The sequence below is a fragment of the Mesoplodon bidens genome, assembly GCF_964165515.1.
Source record: "Mesoplodon bidens genome assembly, chromosome: 2".
Lineage (NCBI taxonomy): Eukaryota > Metazoa > Chordata > Mammalia > Artiodactyla > Ziphiidae > Mesoplodon > Mesoplodon bidens.
In genome coordinates, this window is record NC_138177.1 from 130,306,342 (window position 1) to 130,325,310 (window position 18,969).

Below are 18,969 nucleotides of genomic sequence, written 5' to 3' on the forward strand. Positions count from 1 at the left end.
TACCACTCCCCACAAAAAGGAATGAGGATTCTTGGAAATGCCTGATTCCAGGACTGGGGTGTAAAAAGTTCAAGACAAGTCTAGAACATCTTGTTCTGCCATAAAAAAAGAAAGTTCTCAAAGATGATGGAATCAAGTGAAAAAGATATAGAAGCCAGAACAAAGGAGCTTTCACAAACTAAATGTGGGACAATGTGAACATTAAATAATGACAATAATAGATGATAACCAACTGAGTCCAAAACGAATCCACTAGCCTGTTATGATGTGAGAGAGGGAGGGAATCAGAAAGGAAGGGGGGAGGGGATGGAGAGAGAGGAGATTCTGCCTTAGAGTGAAATGCTAACTAATATATATAGAAAGAAGGACAGAATCAGACAATCACAATTCTGCAGATATCATGGTAATGCCTGCTTTAGGCAAGAATCACTAATGAATGCTGAAACTACTGGGTAAAAGTCAGATGGAGAACAGGATATTCTCAAATAGAACAATCTCAAATTATCTCCCCAGATTACTCATTAATTACTATAGGGAAAAATGGTAACTTCATGGTGAAGAAACCTGGCAGACATCACCTTAACCAAGTGATCAAAGTTAACAAATCGAGACGTTCTCAACTGGCCTGTACCCTTCAAGTACTGATGTCACGAAAGGCTGAGGAATGATTCCAGGTTAAAGGTGTCTAAAAGGACATGACAACTAGATGCAAGACACGATGCTGGAGTTTTTAAAAGAGCTTCCTATAAAGGTCACCTCTTCAGAGAGGCCTTCCCTAACCACTTGATATCTAAAATAACACCCCAGCCCATCCCCAACTTGCCATCACTTTCTACCTTATTTTTTTCACAGCACTCTGCACGGGGGTTATAGTGCAAACTCCAGACCTAGACTTCATGGTGTAGAAACCTTGTGATTTGGGCAAGTTACTTAAACTTTTGTGTCCATGTTTCTTCATCTGAAAATGAGGACTATAACAGTTCCTACTTCAAAAGATTATTGGGAAGATTAAATGAAATGATACATGTAAAGCACTTAAAATAGAGCCTGGTACATAGTAAAACCTTCAAATAAACAATAATTGTTTTTATTACTTGACATTATATTATATATTTATTCATTTAGTATTTATTTCCCCTTCTAGAATATAAGCCTTACGAAGGCAGGAATTTTGTTTTGGTTTTGTTAGTTTGGTTGGTTGGTTTTTACTAAAAGAGTGTTAGCACGTAGAAGGCACTTAGTAAATAGTTGTGGGATGAATAAATGGGTAAAAAATGAACAGTGAATAAGATTTTATTTGAAGTAGAACTTTGCCTGTTATATATGATGTTATTATTCTAAAATGTGAAGTTTATTTTAAGATATAAAAAAGAGAAATAATTTTGAGAGTTCTTAAAAGGAAAAAAGGTCTAAAGGGTATAAAAGAAAAGGTCAAGATTCTGACATAACTACTGGCAAAAAATAAAAAGGTAGTCACGTTCTCATTCTCTGCAGACAATTTGGCTCTAAATGCCTCAGGAGGGCTTTCAGAGAAACTAAACTATCAACGTGTCTCATTTAATCCGTAGTGTGAGGGCTGCCTCACCTTTATTTAACAACTCTGTACTGCCCAGAGAAGGAAGGAAAAGGAGGAAGAAAAGGTTTCAGAACACACTAGTCCAGTGAACTACTCCTTGAAGAAAGGTTCCTTGGTGAAATAGTTTGAGAACCCTGCACACTGTATTCCCCTATTGGGAAGCATCACCATGAGCACTGATTCTCAGAAGTTTTTGCAGTAACCCAAATCCACCGAACCCAGTGTTTCCAAAATTACTTCCTCATGAAACACTTATTTTATAACAATAATTAACATATGATGAAAAACAGTTTGGATATACTATAAAGAGAGTCTATTTTCTGTATGGAATTTTAGAAACTGACCCGAGAGCACTGTCGCCAATGGAGAGAAGAGGGGTACAGTATGAGGATCTCACTAGCAACTTCACAGTAAGGCCTATGCACAGCTGGCCCTACATGGCACAAATCTATCTGACCTGCCTCATGTCTCAGTAGTTTTCTACACATTCACTACTTTTGCTGCAGCCAAACTCTATTGTCAGATGCTCCTGGAAGTTCTAACTTTATTTATGCTACTACTTCAAAATTAGTCATTAGAGAAACGGATTAATAGGGGTTAGTTCCAACCCAATATCTGAAGCCTGTTTCCTTTTCTTAAAAGTCAACCTCGGGTTTTAGAGTATAGCTTAAAAATACACATGATTTTAGATCTTAGGTAACAATACCACCTTATTTTAACACCAAAGATTTAGATTTAAGGCTTGGTAGCCATAAGTAAATGTTATTTATGTCTTAACCTGCTACATTTATACCTAATGTCCCAAGGTCGGCAAAAGGATCCAGAGTCTGGGGTTTGTTTTGATGGGTGGGAGTACCATGCAACGAGCCTGTTGGGCTGGTGGCAGCTGACTTGCTTCCCATTCCAAAACCTCCTGAAAAAAATAATAAGGTCATTGAAAATGAGTCAGTTGTCCAAGGCTGAATTCTGAAATTCAGAAATCCAGAGCTACTGCTCACCTTGCCTCTAAAGGCAAATTAGGACAGGGTTTGCAAATGTGTTAGGAGTCGTTAGACTTATTTCCCTGACTTAAGTGAGTAGCGGCCTGGAGCAGAAACAGGGAAGAGAGAAAGCATACGTCATTCCCTGGCCATCCCTGCAAACTATTATGTCTAGCGTTTATCTCACATGTCAGCTGACTTCATTCTTTCCTATGGGATTTGGAGTCAGGCCTGAATTCTGGTTCTACCACTTCCTAGCTGAGTGACCTTTGGCATGTTGCTTAACTTCAATATTTTCTCATTGGTTAGATAAAGAAACAGCAACTGCTTTATAAGGTTCTGTGATAAACATATAGTGTGTGTGTGTGTGTGTGTGTGTGTGTGTATATGTAACTTGCACAGCATCAGGAACACAATCACACAAGATGGCTCTCAAGAAATACAATACTAGCCATCAGAAAGAGAATTTATTTATTACAGACAAATCCAGCCCGAAAACAAGTCCTTTGTGAAGAAAGAAAAACATTCAGATTATGCAACACCTACTCTATGTCAGAAAATCTCACATAAGTTATTTCACTTAACTGTGTGGAACAAGAATTAGGAACCCCATTTTACAGATAAGAAAACTGAAGTTAAGACTTGTAAAAAATCCAAGAGCTTCTAAACGGTTGAGTTAGATATAAACCAAGATTTGTCTAACTCAATTTATTGTCAAGGCATTTAGCAAATGAGACTTAGACAAGTTAAATACCATATAACATGCAGCACAACCATGCCATCAAGGGCAATGTGAAAAGCTCTGCCAGACTGTGAGCCTTTAGGAACTTTCATAGGTGGCCTTAACACTCTGTAAGTACTCACTTCATCTTGGGTAAAGGATTATGCTTCAGCAACCGGTAAAATGTGCACAAACTTAATCTGCTGACCATTACCTGGTTTAGTATGCCAGTCCCAACCTCCTGAAACATCTGGCTGAATGTTCACAGCAGGTGTACTAGAAGCTGCAAATGAGGAGAAGAAAAAGAATCAGGACAACATAGCTCAGAATCCACTTTTCTGAATTCACACAGAAAAATGCTCTCCCTCTCATGAGGCCTCATGACCTGTCCAGGTCCCACGTGATTCAACTCCCCCTCTGAGCTCTCCCCACATTCTGCAACATTGTTATTTTGTGCCTTCATCTATGGTTACTTACATGAGCACTGGTAGAAGCCATAAACTGTCTCTGTTCCTTCTTTGGCTCACTTTTATTTTACCTCATAACTACACTTTGAATTAAAACCGTGCATATGTCTGTCTCCAATAAACTGTGAGTTTCTTGAAGGCAGAAAATTATCTTATTCATCTTTGTGTGTCCCGTCTCTATACTTAACACAAAGTCAGCTGGCAATTAAAAATAGTGAAATGAAACTTAAACTCAATTTGCCTTGAATTGGCATTAACCAGTGTACGAGAGGCACGGGCAACTTAGAACTGAAATTTTGTTTTCTCCTCTGCTGTGACATGAATGGAGAATGATGAGTCAATCAGAACATGTACTGGGGACTGACTAGATACCATCCACCATGCTGGTGTCAGGTATGTATATATCGTCACTCAAAAGAAACTCATTGCAGCTTCAAAACAGATCATTCTGACTCCTCTCAAAGTTCCAAATGTAGAATTTAAAAGAAATGTTCAGCTAAAGAGAATCGGATATATTACAGGAGTACACACTGGTAGAGTAAGTTTTTTTCTACATCTATAAAATTCAAATAAGAAATAGGATGCCATAAGACAGAATTTCTTTCTAAGACTCTTCTAGGTTCTGTTCATTAAATCAGTGAGTACAACACAAATACTAAAATAACTTTTGCAAGTAGGATTTAAGATACAACACACACTCCACCACCACCACCAAAAGGATCATCAAAGGACCAAGATTAGCTTTACCAAGGCTTACATTTACCTGTTTTGTTTGCTTAGTACGAATCAAGACATTGTGTACCTTCCCATCATTGAGTTAAATAGAACATGCCATTATCAAAAATAACAGTTCTTCCCTTTTAGTTCTCCCTTCCCTTTTTCCATAGTAATCCATGAAAACTGAGGTGGAAATTAGACAATTTTACTAACATTTGCTCTTTGATTTCCGGTAAACTCTGACCTTAGTCTTACATCTAACTAGGATACAGAACTAGGAATTAGTACTTCAACCTTTTTACTAATCAAACCCTCAAATCCTTACCACCTACCACACATAAGGCACCACACTAGAGAACAGAGAGCTTAAGGACACAGTACCTCTCCTTAAGAAACTTAAAATCTGTTGGAGAGAAAGGAATAAACAAATGAAACAGTAATTACCCAATATTTTAAACTTCTATTTTGCCTTTTATTATGGTTACTTGTTTAGTTTTTCTTCTCAAATTGTGCCCCAAATGATTATTCTCTTCAGAGTAGATATTCAATAAATATTTGTAAAACTCAAAGGCAATATTTCTTGATTTTCAGAAGAGATTGATGGTGCCTTGTAGAAATCCAAGGTGGGCAATCTGACCTCCCAATATGACACCTGAGTCTCACCTGTATATGAAGAGGATGCAACTGACCCACTAACAGTGGAGTGATTCCCTTCTCATCAAGGATAGTGGAAAATTCTTTCACTCACTAGCATGGCACAGATCAAAATAAGAAGTGTAGCCACAAAACGAAGGAGTGCTAACTGTCTGAAACTGAGTTATAAACATCTTCTAACATGCTCACAAGAGAGAACTGAGTCCACTACTGCCATGCCAAAGTATGAACATCCATACCCATGGGACATAAAAGGTAGTACTCATATGAAAACAGTAAATTCAAAGTATTAAAGTCAGGAAAATATATAACCTTATTAACATTATCATTATGCATCACAGAGACCTAGATAGGAAAAAGTTACAATTCATTTTATATTTATATATTATATGGAAAGACAGATAGATAAAACCTACCGTGTGCCAATAACTCTTCTAGGCACTACAGAAACATTCATAAACAAAACAAACAAAAATCCCTGCCTTTGTGAGCTCATGTTCTAGTGGGGAGAGAAAGACAACAGAAATAAACAACACATAAGTACATTATTGAGTATATTAAAGTTGGCAAGTACAATGGAAAGGAAAATGCAGAGGAGCAGGAGGATGGGTTTTAATGTGAAATGGGGCAGCCAGAGTAAACCCCATTGAGAAGCTGACAGCTGAGTAAAGACCAAAGAGGTGAAGGAATTAGCTATGCCTATGTCTTGGGAAGAGGGGACACCCAGTGCAACAACAGAGAGGCCAGTGTGGCTGGAATGGAGTGAGCAAGAGGGAGAGAATGGGAAAGGAGGTCACAGCCCTGGGTGCTAGAGCACAAAGCGCCTACATAGGCCATTTCAAGGACTTTGGCTTCCATGCTGATTGAGGCACTGAGATTTTGAGCAATGATGTAACCTACACTTTAAATAAGTGAACAAAAACAACAGCTTTAACCTGTCTGCCTGCGTCTTTCCTCTCAGGGTAGCCAACTTCCAATCAGGAGATTCTTTTAAGTGGGCACTACTCAAAGGTCAGAGGTGAATTTCTTGTATGTTGTCCTGTGGACCCACTTCAAATAGTTTGAGATTTAAGACCAACAGGAAATCACCTATTAAGGTTGTTCTTGGACTGCTTTCTGTTTTTCGGTCGTTACAGTTTGACTAGTGTTGCACAACTCATCTTCCTTTTGCATTTGCATGGCTTCCATGAAGTCAAGCTGATGACTGGACTGCATTCTCCAAGGGGACTCAGGGTGCCTTCAACAACAAATACATCGTCCTCTAGGTTGAGGCCAATGATGATCAATATCCTTCAACATCAGGAATGAGCTTCAGTTTTCCAACTCAAAGTCATCTGTCCTTCACTGAAGAGCTTTGGTTTTAATCAGTGTTACCTAAGTGATACCTTTTCGCTCTTACAAATGGATGTGATTACGATTCTTTCTACACAACCTAAGTCTCTAACACAGAAATATAATGTGGGCCATGTGTAATTTAAAACTTTTCTAGTAGTGACATTAAGAAAGGCAAAAAGACACTTTTAGTAAAATTAATTTTAACAAAATATTTTATTTAAACCAATATATTTAAAAAATTATATCAAGTGACCAATATAAAAATATTAATAAGATATTCTACTTTTTTTTGTACTGAGTTTTGAAACCTGGTATGCACTTTACACTTAGAGTGCATTTCAAATCAGACTGGCCACATCTCAAGTGCTCAACAGCCACGTGTGGTTAGTGGCTTCATATTAGAACTAGTCTAATATACCAGGATATTGTATTCTAAACTGTTCTGTGGAATATTAATTTTGTGAAATGCTCATCATATCACATTTTATTAACCTAGGACTCATTTTTTCACATTTCAAAGACTTCAACTAGTATGCATCTTCCAATCAACTAAAAGTGGCAGTGTTTTAATAGTACATAAAATAAAGATATGTGCTACAATTAATGGTGCCCTATAATTATGTGCATGTAGCTCTAATGTAAAAAAAAAAATTCCAAATTAAATTTTAGGAAAGCTGAGTAAAACAAAGTTAAGTAGACTTCTTTATTGTATAATATCTCAGAGCTTTTAATATGTTAATGTGAATTGTTAATTTTCAAAAGAGAGATGCATTATGTAGCTTTCCAAAAAAACAAAAACCAAAAAAAAAATGCACCTACAGGGTGCTTTTATATCTGAGCACCTCCTGCTATCTGTGGAAAACCATGCTCCACTGAACACAATATGAAATACTTCCTTACCGTGCACTGTAGGTGAAGGACTTCTCGTAGGCTGAAGAAAGGGGTCACTGGAAGCACTGGCTGTGTTCAGAAAAGAACCCAGCAAATCTTGACCTGATGGTTTAGAAGGTGCTCCAAATGGGTCAAAGGTGGCACCTAGAAAACAACAGGAGAAAGGTATTTCTTTGTCCTATGAGTTCATCCATTCAACAACTACTGAAGAGCTGTCACTCTTAAAAGGCTGTAAGCCAAATACTTGAAAAATCAGGATGATGCCTGCCTCACAGGCTGTTCTACAGACCCATCCTATCCTTATAGCTTCCTCCAGGGTTAACAAAGGATCCCAAGGATTTCTGACCACACATGAATAATCCCTTCTTTGTGGACAAAGGAGAACTCTGGATTTACCTGTTGGATGAATCATAAACACTACAAGCAAGGGCCCCTTGGGCCTTCGGGCATCTTAATAACATAAAATAAGTCAGCCAAGCTTACAGACTAATAGATGAGTGGTGAAACAATGCCTGGACCATAGGAGATACCCAATGAATGAACTGTGCTCACATTCAGTGAATTCGTGGACCAAAACCAGGCGGGGGGCCCTGCTATTAAGGTGAACAATAGAAAACCTCATTGACCAGGCTTTGTTTAGTTTTGCTTGTGTTCTTAGTGGTCTTTGGCTCACTGAAAGTTAAAAAGGGAAGAAACTGAGCATGACAAAAACTGAACTCTTATCATACCTTGTCCTGTGAAGCTAAAATATTTCTGAAACATTGCCTGTCAACAACTTGCCAGAAACTAGATGCAGATGTAGTGAAATGAGAAAAAGTTTGTGAATGAACCAAGGATGCTAGAACAAAGTGGCAGCTGAGGTTTCTAGCAAAAATGTAATAATATTAATACTGTATCATTTCTTCAGGGTTTACCGTTGTCTTTCATAAAGAATACCTCAGCTGATCCTTAATACCTCCCTGTCAGATAGAAGCGATATTATCTTCATTCCACAGACAACAAAACTGAGGTTCAGAGAGCCAAGTTTCTTGTCCAATGTCAAGCAAATGATAAGGCTGGACTCATGTTCAAGTTTTCTGACTCCAAATTCCAGGAATTTCCCAAAGGAATCTCACATTCCTTACAGGTGTGAAGTGAATGTGATGAAAACCATGCAGAGTGGCATGTATATAATTGGGCTTTAATTTCTCATTATTGGTCAAGGGACAAAATTCCGTTTAGCTCCCTGTAGTAAGATGTCACTTCCTAATTTGTAGGTATCAAGCTAATGGGCTCTCGGTTTCCTGGAGTGAGACTGACCTATTCTAAGAATAGACAACTAGAATCAAACAAGTTAACGAATAAATTCCACTCTCAAAACCCAGGTAGGATATATGATTTAATATGTGTTCAGCTATGACTTCATTGGCATAATGCTCTCCTAATATCTGCTGGGCAGCAGATGAGCCTTGTGTAGCAGCAATGAATCAATGATATGTCAGGCACTCTGTTACATGATGTATATCCCTTACCTCAATTTTGTTGTTATTGGGGTTTTTTTTGCGGTACGCGGGCCTCTCACTGTTGTGGCCCCTCCTGTTGCGGAGCACGGGCTCTGGATGCGCAGGCTCAGCAGCCATGGCTCACGGACCCAGCCGCGCCGCGGCATGTGGGATCCTCCCAGACCGGGGCACAAACCCGTGTCCCCTGCACTGGCAGGTGGACTCTCAACCGCTGCACCACCAGGGAAGCCCCCTTACCTCATTTAATACTTACAAAACTTTATCCCTTCTATAAAATGAGAATACTGAGATTTATAGAGTAACTGTAAGAGGACATTGGGTTAATTCTTCTACACCTAAGTTTGAAGTCAACCAGTAGAGGATTCTAAAATCTTTTCACTATTACTTGGTATACTTTTAATATCAACTTATGTTAAATTAGCAACATTCTCTAATAACTAAAAGTGAACTTCCCAACACAAGAGCTAAAATTTAGTCTTTACAACAATGCTGATAGGTAAGTATTTCCCCATTTTACAGCTAAGAAGATTAAGGTTTTTTAATAAGCCTACACAAATAGGTAAGTGTCAGTCCTGACATTCAAATCCAAGCCTTTAACTCTGGACTCAGTGTTCTTTCTACTTCCTCTTGGAGGACAGAATACCTGAGTTCCAGATCTGGACTGACACTAATCAGATGTGTATCCTTTGACAAGTCAATTAATACAGCTGGCCTCAATTTCACTGTCTATAACCTGAGGCACAGATTTAACTAATGTCTGAAAGGTCCCCTCTAGATCTGACTCTGGAACATAACTATCTGCCTGGGACTATGGTGAATTAAATCACTGAAAATCACATAAGGTACATGGTCTTAAAAACATGACCATTGAGTACTATGCTATCTTGGATCCTGGGGACTTCTTTTCCTCACAGAGCTTTTGTTCACTTTGGTGAGTAAGAACTGCTGAAGGATAGAGGAAATAGCCTGGGATTCAGGGCACCTGGCTTCACATTGTGGCTCCATCAATAACTAATGTAGGAACTTGAGCCTCAGCATCTACAGTCCATGATTCTGAAACTCACTCATGTAAAGGATGCCTCCAGTTGAACCACCATAAATCAAGACCAGCCCAAAGCCTTCTGAGAAGTGAAGGATGATCCTGGGAAAGAAAGTTCCTAAAGGTAACCACCTGCCTGGAGAGTTGAGACATTCTTTTTTACTCTTCCTCATGTGATGTTGTCTTGGTTAATGGGTGATGATAACAAGGGCAGCTAGTGCTTTAGAAGCTATAATGGACCTCTGCTTACCCAACTCTACTGTCTTGCAAATGTTAAAGAATTGTGGATGACCAGTCACAGAAAGGGTTGAGTCTGTGGCAAAGAGCAGAGTGAAGCTGACTGAGCCTCATGGGGCTCAAACTCTGTATCTGGCACCAACTGCTCCGCTCCACCAGCTGTGCTGCTGGCAGCAGTCCCTTAAATATATCTTGAAGTAAGCAAGTACTTCTCTGCACAGCCGAAGTGTATTCAGAAAACTACCATTCCAGAAAGGCATTACAGGAAAACTTAGGGAAAGCTCTGGAGTCAAATGGCCTGGTTTTGGACCCTAGGACTAGCTGTATAAAAGTATGCTACTAATTTGACCCTAAGCCTCTATTTCCTCAACTATAAAATGGAGATAATAGCACCTATTTACTGTGTTTTTATAAAGATTGAATTTATGGTTAGTGTCAAACTCCATGTTCGGCAAATAGTAAGTAGCCCACAAATAGTACCTGTTATTATTAACAACAATTCATCAATCTACATCTCCGAGCAGAAATAACTAAAGCAGCTCAGGGACTGAAGCCCTGGAAAAAAAAATTAAAGTAAGGGTGACAAGCTCAAATATTCATTCTTAGACTGTCCTACCAAAATGGACAATATTTCTATTTCCTCTTGTGGTCCCCACTGAGATGAAGATATAGACCTTTTGGGGACTACTAGGGAGATCAGAGAAGTCTAGATTATTAGGAAAGTTCGATTCCACCTGCTTGGCCCAAAAGTTATAACTCAACACTGAGAGGTACAGCCCAACATGAAAAAAATTACCTTCTCCTACTCTCAGTGTTGGAGACGCAGAGGTGGAGGCGGTGGACCGGCGCGGTGTTGACTGGGTTGATGTAGGTCCACTCGGATGAAACACGTCGTCCACCCCTGACTGTCCAGCCCGGGCAGGGCCGGCTGCACCTCCACCCCCAAACAGGTCACTCAGAAGTTCGGAATTGGTAGGAGGAGCTGCCGGTGAAGAGAAGTTCTTACTCACTGCAGACCCTTCTAGACCCAGAAGGTCCACGTCCTCAGTGGGTGGAGGGGCAGCTGGCTCCTGCTGCTTTTTGCTGGGCTTCCTGGCTCCATGAGGTTTGTCGCCATTGGCGTTGCCATGTGGGCTGGAAAGGGTCAGAAGTTCATCATCCGACTGCTCACTTTCCTGATTCACTAGGGCAGCGTGATCCTCCTCACAGAATGATTTCTCCGATTTCTGATCTAAGGAAGGCCGTTATGCCAGGAAACAGTTAGTTACCAGCCACAGCATTATTGCTTTTTGTTAGAGTCTATGTACATAACTTCAGAAAGAGAGAAAAAGCAGCCTGAAAAAACACAATGCTTTTAGACCTTTACCAATGGAAAACTTGGATGTATTTCACATTACATTCAATTACTACTTGTTGAGCATCTGAGAGGCAGTATAGCATAGGAGTGAAGAGCAAGAACTCTAGAATCAGCCTGAGTCTGAATCTCATCTCTGCTACTTACTGGCTCTGTGACACTGAGAAGGTGACTTTACTTCTCTGTGCCTTGGTTTTCTCCTCAGCAAAATGGGAGTAATAAATAGAACCTAGCTCACATTGATTATTGTGAAAATTACATGAGATGATATATGGAAAGTGCTCAGATCAATAGTAAGTAGTACTTAAGTGGTTTTTATTATTTTTTAAAATTACTACTATCATCATCATCTTCTTCTTCCCAGCACTATGCTAGGTGCTTTGAAGAAAACATTATCTCCTAGCCCTCTGCTGCCTCCTCTCACTGTCTTTTTCTTCTCCATGTGGCCTGCAGCCAAAAGCAAGGTCTTTCTCCCACAGTCTGGAGCAGAAGTGAAGCCCACACCTAATAAGTGAATAGAGGGAATGGCTCTGCTTAGGATGGTCCTTACACCAACCTAGGAGGAGATACTTTCAGCATAAAATGGGGCCTCTTCTGGGGAAGGAATGGAGAGGCTGGTGAGTGACTTTCCAGGCCCTCCTTGAAACAGATCCCTCTTTCGAACTTTGTTACTTGCTGTCAGATGGATCCACGTTCCAAATCAAGTACAGATCCACATCCCTCATTCCCAATTCTGAAATGCAAAAAGCTATGAAAAAGGAAAGGTTTCCCTAAATTGGTGGAAAAATCTGACTGGGACTGACATGAAAGTTATTTATAGTCTTCATTGATTTCACCCAGGGTTATGAGTTATGTTTCACTACAGACATTTTAACATGTTTGATAACACATTGTCTGAGAGGCCACGGGGGGTGCTAAGCAATATGCAGTTTATGTACCGTATCATCTTTCTAACTTGCAAAGAACTCTGCATTCCTAAACCCATCTGGCTCTGCAGGGTTCAGATAAAAGATTGTGCATATGTGCTTAACCTATTTTATAGCCTGGTAAGAATGATTTCTAAATTACTTACTAAAAGAGCAGTGGAGAGTAAAAGTAAAGTTTTCTTAAAAGCCTTTATGTGAGGAAGAAAGATACAGGTGAAACTAAGAGGGGGTTGGGAAATCTACCTGCTATCTAGATTTCACTGGGTTTTCCAATTTTTTAAATGTTATTGGTCCCATTTCTTGGTAGAAAATTCTGAAAGCAAGCCTTCGATTCAAAGGAATGCTATGAACAATTTTTTTATCAAACACGGAAAACTCTGTGTAGGCAATGGGAATACTGTCTTATGTTTACATGGCAAAGGAAGGTCAATCAAGAAGATTTTAAGTACACTATCACCAAAGCCGGTTTCCTACCCTTTTCTTAAGAAAGTCCTTACTATGGAATTCTACATTGAACTTTGCAGTTAACCTCAGCAAACTCTAAAACAAGGATGGCGAATGGGTATCGATCAGAATGCCAATGCTAGTCTGCTAACGGTAGCAGTCTGAAGTGTCACATCGGGAAGGATTCTAAACACATCTCCAGGTTTGGCAAAAAAGGATATTGTGATTGAGCCCAATTTCTGCCAAGGTTTTTAAAGCAAGTAGCAGAGATATGTAGGCAAAGTGTCTGCCTTCCCTGTACCAGGGGAAGCTCACCTCTGCCCTGCTAGTGGTTAGACCCCTGGGCAGGGTGGGTGGAGTAGTGTGCCAGATTTTATATTTTTAAGGGCAGGAGATAGAGTCCTTTGTTAATTTCTTTGTGTGTCAGCAGTGTAAAGGGAGATCCTAGAAAATATCATGATTATTCATAAATCCAGGAAAGATGTGATCCAAAACACTGCATAGACAGAAAAGATAAAGTTCAACTTAAAATGGCCTTTTGCATCAATCTAAGAGCATCCATGGAGTTCAAAGTAGGGAAGTTCCTGATTTGGAAAAGGAATGAGCAGGAAGAATGTGAAACAAAGAAGACCCTAGATGGATGACTTCTAAATGCTGCTTTACTTTAGGCTGCTTCGAGGACTAATCCTCTTTATACATACAAGAACCACATAACTTAACCACCTAACCATGTAACTTGGAAGAAATGCCTAGAAGTACCTTGCCAACAGAGAGTGGAAAAGAAGCCACCTTGCCCAAAATGTCTGGGGTTGTCTGGAGGGATGTCTATTGGAGCTTGTCCTATAAGACAAAAGACATCAAGGAAACACATGAAATAAGTCAATGCGCTAAATCACACAGAGGCTTCGTCCTGAAAACAAAACCACCAGGCGACTCATACCTCCTAAGACCAGAGTATCTTGATGCTCCTGGTGAGAAGAGAAGAGGATGCTGGGGTTGACATCTTTTGTGCAGTAATGTTCCCATGGGGGCGTTAAGTCTATCACTTTGTCATGCGGCTGTAGTTCTACATCCAGAGTCACCTGAAATAGCTGAGGATATTTTTCTGGTACATCACATGCATCCAACTCAGGCCTAAATAGGGATTTAAAAGAATAAGATCAGTGGAAAACAATGGAACCAGTATGATGTTCAGCACAGAAACCATTGTAGATTGATTCTTAGTTTCACTCTGAGACGCATTTCTAGGGAAAAATCAACCATTAACCAGATAAGAGACTTTACTTTTCTGAGCCTCCGTTTTCTTATCTAGAGAAAAGAGGAAAATAATGCCTACCCATAGAATTTAAATACTACTGCATGTGAAAGCATTCTAGAGAGCAGGGCGGATATATCCAGACAGTAAGCATTGGCAGGACCGAATCAGTTGTTAAAATAGTGAAATAAGCCCAGAGCTACCACCTTGAGCTCTTGAATGTCTACTCCTAAGCTGACCCCAGCAACTCCCACCTATCACCCCACCTTCAGTCACTTCCTTGAGTCCTCTAGGCCACACTTTAATATAGCAACTAAGGGTGCTATAATATTTGGTGCAGGGGGTCCCCCAGGACCCTGCTTCAGTGCTGTGGCCTGGCATCCATTCTGACTGGTCATTGCTCATATCATACTGCTGATTCCACTGCCTTCCATGTTGCAAAACACAAAGGGATACACAGATGCAAAGGATCACAGTACTAAAACTTTGTTCCCTTTTTGTTCACTCTTGTTCCCTCAGATGGTATTTTAGACCTTTCAATTTGAAGTCTGATCCACTTGTGTTTAGGACAAATCACACCCAACTGAAAGTTATAAGACGCAACCAGCCTCTGTATGTTGCTAAGCCACACGCTACAGCCCTGAAGCACAGGATTTGGGGGGAAGCTGCAGCATGGCACTAAATGAGCCTTTAGCACTTGACTCCTAGCTTTTCACAGCTGCTTGGATTGAAAAGGGATTGTGGCCCAAGTAGCACTCACTTGGTGAACTTTAAAACTGTTGTGTCCAGTGGAATGAATCCAGTATGAAACTGAAGCTGGAATATCTGAGTGTTGGTCACCTAAAAATACGAGAGACGCACATGACAGTCAATCAGTGAAAAGGGAATCAGATCAAAAGATTATGTCTGGGGGAGTCATACACCATCAACTTTTTCTATATCTGTATCTTTGTTTTCTATGAATATTAAACAACCTCCTCATTTGGAGCTGACCCAGGTTCATTTCTAGCCTCTCCTCTCCACGAACTCTGCCTTGGCAAGCTATTCCTTTATCTGCTAATGCCCTATGTTCTTATACCTTGCAATACTTTGACTCATCCCATTCCTTCTGTCCAGGATGCCCCTGCTCCAACCTGATGAACTCATCCTTCAAGGACCACCTTGATAGGTCACATCCTCTGAAGCCTTTCTGAACCACCACTGGATAAAACAAACTGCTCCCATTATGACATCTCATCTTACCTCTACAATGGTAGTGGATATTTGTACATGTGTGAATTTCCCCTGAGCTCCTTAAAGGCAGAGATACAGTTTTACTCTTGTCAATCCTAAACCCCTAGGCAATGACTGGCACAGAGTATGTACTTAGCAAATATTTAATGAATTAAAATACAATTACTTGCTATGAACATTAGGGTGCATATACCTTTTCGAATTAGTGTTTTCATTTTCTTCAGATAGATACCCAGGAGTGAAATTGCAGGATCATGTGGTAGTTCTACTTTTAATTTGGGCGAGGAGGCGGGGGGACTCCATACTGTTTTCCATGTTGGTGTAGCAATTTACATCCCCCGCAACAGTGTACTAGGGTGCCCTTTTCTCCACACCTTTGCCATACTAACACCTGTTATTTCTTGTCTTTTTGACAATAGCCATTCTGATGGGTGTGAGGTGATAACTCATTGTGGTTTTGATTTGCATTTCCCTGATGATTAGTGATGTTGAGCATCTTTGCATGTGTCTGTTGGCCATCTGTATGGCTTCTTTGGGAAAAAAGGCCTATTTAGGTCTTCTGCCCATTTTTAAATTGTGGGGTTTTTGGGGCTTTTTTTTTAACATTGAGTTCATAGCAGCATTATTCACAACAGCCAAGATATGGAAGCAACCTAAGGGCCCAATGACAGATGAATGGATAAAGATGTAATATATGGTTTATTACTCAACCATAAAAAAGAACGAAATCTTGCCACTTGCAACACAATGCATAGACCTGGAGGGTGTTATACCTAGTGAAATAAGTCAGGCAGAGGTAAATACTGTATGCTTTACTTATATGTGGACTCTGAAAACAAAACAAATGAACATACATGACAAAACAGAAACAGACTCACAGACACATGGAACAAACTAGTGGTTTTCACAGGGGAGAAGGGTGAAATAGGTGAAGGGGATTAAGAGTCACAAATTGCCAGTTATAAAATAAATAAGTCACCTGCCCATTTTTAAATTGGGTTGTCTGTTTTTTTGATATTAAGCTCCATGAGCTGTTTGTATATTTTGGAGATTTATCCTTTGTCCATTGCTTCATTTGCAAATATTTTCTCCCACTCTCAGGGTTGTCTTTTCATCTTGTTTATGGTTTCCTTTGCTGTGCAAAAGCTTTTAAGTTTCATTAGGTTCCATTTGTTTATTTTTGTTTTTATTTTCATTACTCTAGGAGGTGGGTCAAAAAAGATCTTGCTGTGGTTTATGTCAAAGGGTGTTTTTCCTATGTTTTCCTCTAAGAGTTTTATAGTGTCCAGTCTTACATTTAGGTCTTTAATCCATTTGGAGTTTATTCTGTGTATGGTGTTAGGAAGTGTTCTAATTTCATTCTTTTACATGTAGCTGTCCAGTTTTCCCAGCACCACTTATTGAAGAGGTTGTCTTTTCTCCATTGTATATTCTGGCCTCCTTTGTCATAAATTAGGTGACTATATGTCCGTGGGTTTATCCCTGGGCTTTCTATCCTGTACCACTGATCTATATTTCTGTTTTTTAACCTATTTGTAGGGCAGGAATAGAGACATAGATGTAGAGAAAGGACATGTGGACATGCGGGGGGAAGAGGAGGGTGAGATGAATTGGGAGACTGGGTTTAACATAAACACACTACATGTGTAAAATAGACAGCTCGTGGGAACCTGCTGTATAGCACAGGGAGATCATCTCGATGTTCTGTGACGATCTAGATGGGTGGGATGGTGGAGGGTGGGAGGGAGGTCCAAGGGGGAGGGGATATATGTATACATATAGCTGATTCACTTCATTGTACAGCAGAAACTAACACAACACTGTAAAGCAATTATACTCCAATAAAAAATAAATACATAAGTCACGAGGATGTAATGTATAGTACAGGGAATATAGTCAATATTTTATAATAACTCTGTATGGTGTGTAATCTATAAAAATAATGAAGCACTATGTTGTACACTTGAAACTAATGTAACATTTTAAGTCAACTGTACTTCAATAAATAAAAGTTTTTTAAATGCAATTACTTGTAGCATTATTTGTGATATCCAAACAGTGGCAATAACGTAAATGTTCATCAAATGATGAAGAGATTAATAAAAGCTATATAACCATACAATGGAATATTATCTGGGTATATAAAGAAGTACTGATATACGCTACAACATGGATGAACCTTGAAAACATTAGACTAAGTGAAAGAAGCCAGTCACAAAAGACCACACATTGTATGATTCCATTTATATGAAATGTCCAAAATAGGCAAATCCATAGAAACAGAAAGTAGATTCCTGGTTGCCTAGGGAATGGAGGAGGAGGAATGGACAGTGGCTGCTAAGAGGTGTAGAGTTTCTTTTGTGGGTGTTGAAAATGTTTGGGAATTAGCAGTGCTGCACAGCTCTTTGAAAATACTAAAAATAACTGTACTGTACACTTCAAAAGGGTGAATTTTATGTTATGTAAATTTTATCTCAATTTAAAAATTGAAAAAGTATGATTACTTAATCCCACATCCTCAATAGAAATATCTCCTCTCACCCTGATCCAAATAGGGCACTATAAAAAAGGCACAAGTTTCTAAAGAGCAAGGTTTGCTCTTTAGTTCTTGGGCTTCCATCTTCTGGCAAAACCATCTGGGCAAGTCAAAACCTCTGAGGCTTACTTTCTTCCCCTGTAAAATGAAGGCAATGGGCATAAATAATCTTTTTTTTTTTTTTTTTAGTTTTCTTTTTTTTATTGAAGTATAGTTGACTTAACAATGTTGTGTCAGTTTCTGCTGCACTGCAAAGTGATTCAGTTATATATATTTATACATTCTTTTTTATATTCTTTTCCATTATGGTTTATCACAGGATATTGAATATAGTTCCCCATGCTATACAGTAGGGCCTTGTTTATCCATTCTATATATAATAGTTTGCATCTGCTAATCCCAAACTCCCAATCCATCCCTCCCCCACCTCCTTCCCCCTTGGCAACCACAAGTCTGTTTGCTATGACTGTGAGTCTATTTCTGTCTTGTAGATAAGTTCATTTGTGTCATATTTTAGACTCCATACATAAGTAATATCATATGGTATTTGTCTTTCTCTTCCTGGTTTACTTCATTTAGTATGATCATCTCTAAGTTCATCCATGTTGCTGCAAATGGCATTATTTCATTCTTTTTTATGGCTGAGTAGTATTCCATTATATATATATATAAAATCAAATTTTTATATATATATTTATATATACATATATATACCACATTTTCTTTTTCTTTTTTTTTCTCTCTGCATTGGGTCTTCGTTGCTGTGCGTGGGCTTTCTCTAGTTGCGGCAAGAGTGGGGGCTACTCTTCATTGTGGTGCGCGGGCTTCTCATTTGCGGTGGCTTCTCTTGTTGGGGAGCATGGGCTCTAGGCGCGCAGGCTTCAGTAGCTGTGGCACGCGGGCTCAGTAGTTGCGGCATGTGGGCCCTAGAGTGCAGGCTCAGTAGTTGTGGTGCACAGGCTTAGTTGCTCCGCAGCATGTGGGATCTTCCCAGACCAGGGATCGAGCCCGTATCCCCTGCATTGGTAGGGGAAGTCTTAACCACTGTGCTACCAGGGAAGTCCCTATACCACATTTTCTTTATCCATTCATCTGTCGATGG

The 18,969-nt window shown here is 39.6% G+C and overlaps 1 protein-coding gene across 1 annotated transcript in view; it reads right to left on the bottom strand.

Annotated features, from left to right (window-relative positions):
* DNAJC6 (DnaJ heat shock protein family (Hsp40) member C6) overlaps positions 1-18,969 on the bottom strand; it is a 153,170-nt gene that overhangs the window by 9,913 nt on the left and 124,288 nt on the right. Inside the window, exons 9-15 of the mRNA XM_081225989.1 lie at positions 14,859-14,938; positions 13,784-13,977; positions 13,603-13,683; positions 10,916-11,350; positions 7,351-7,485; positions 3,492-3,560; positions 2,370-2,489 (exon numbers count right to left, since the gene is read on the bottom strand). Coding sequence (XP_081082115.1) covers positions 2,370-2,489; positions 3,492-3,560; positions 7,351-7,485; positions 10,916-11,350; positions 13,603-13,683; positions 13,784-13,977; positions 14,859-14,938 — 1,114 coding nt within the window. The remainder of the gene's footprint in view (positions 1-2,369; positions 2,490-3,491; positions 3,561-7,350; positions 7,486-10,915; positions 11,351-13,602; positions 13,684-13,783; positions 13,978-14,858; positions 14,939-18,969) is intronic.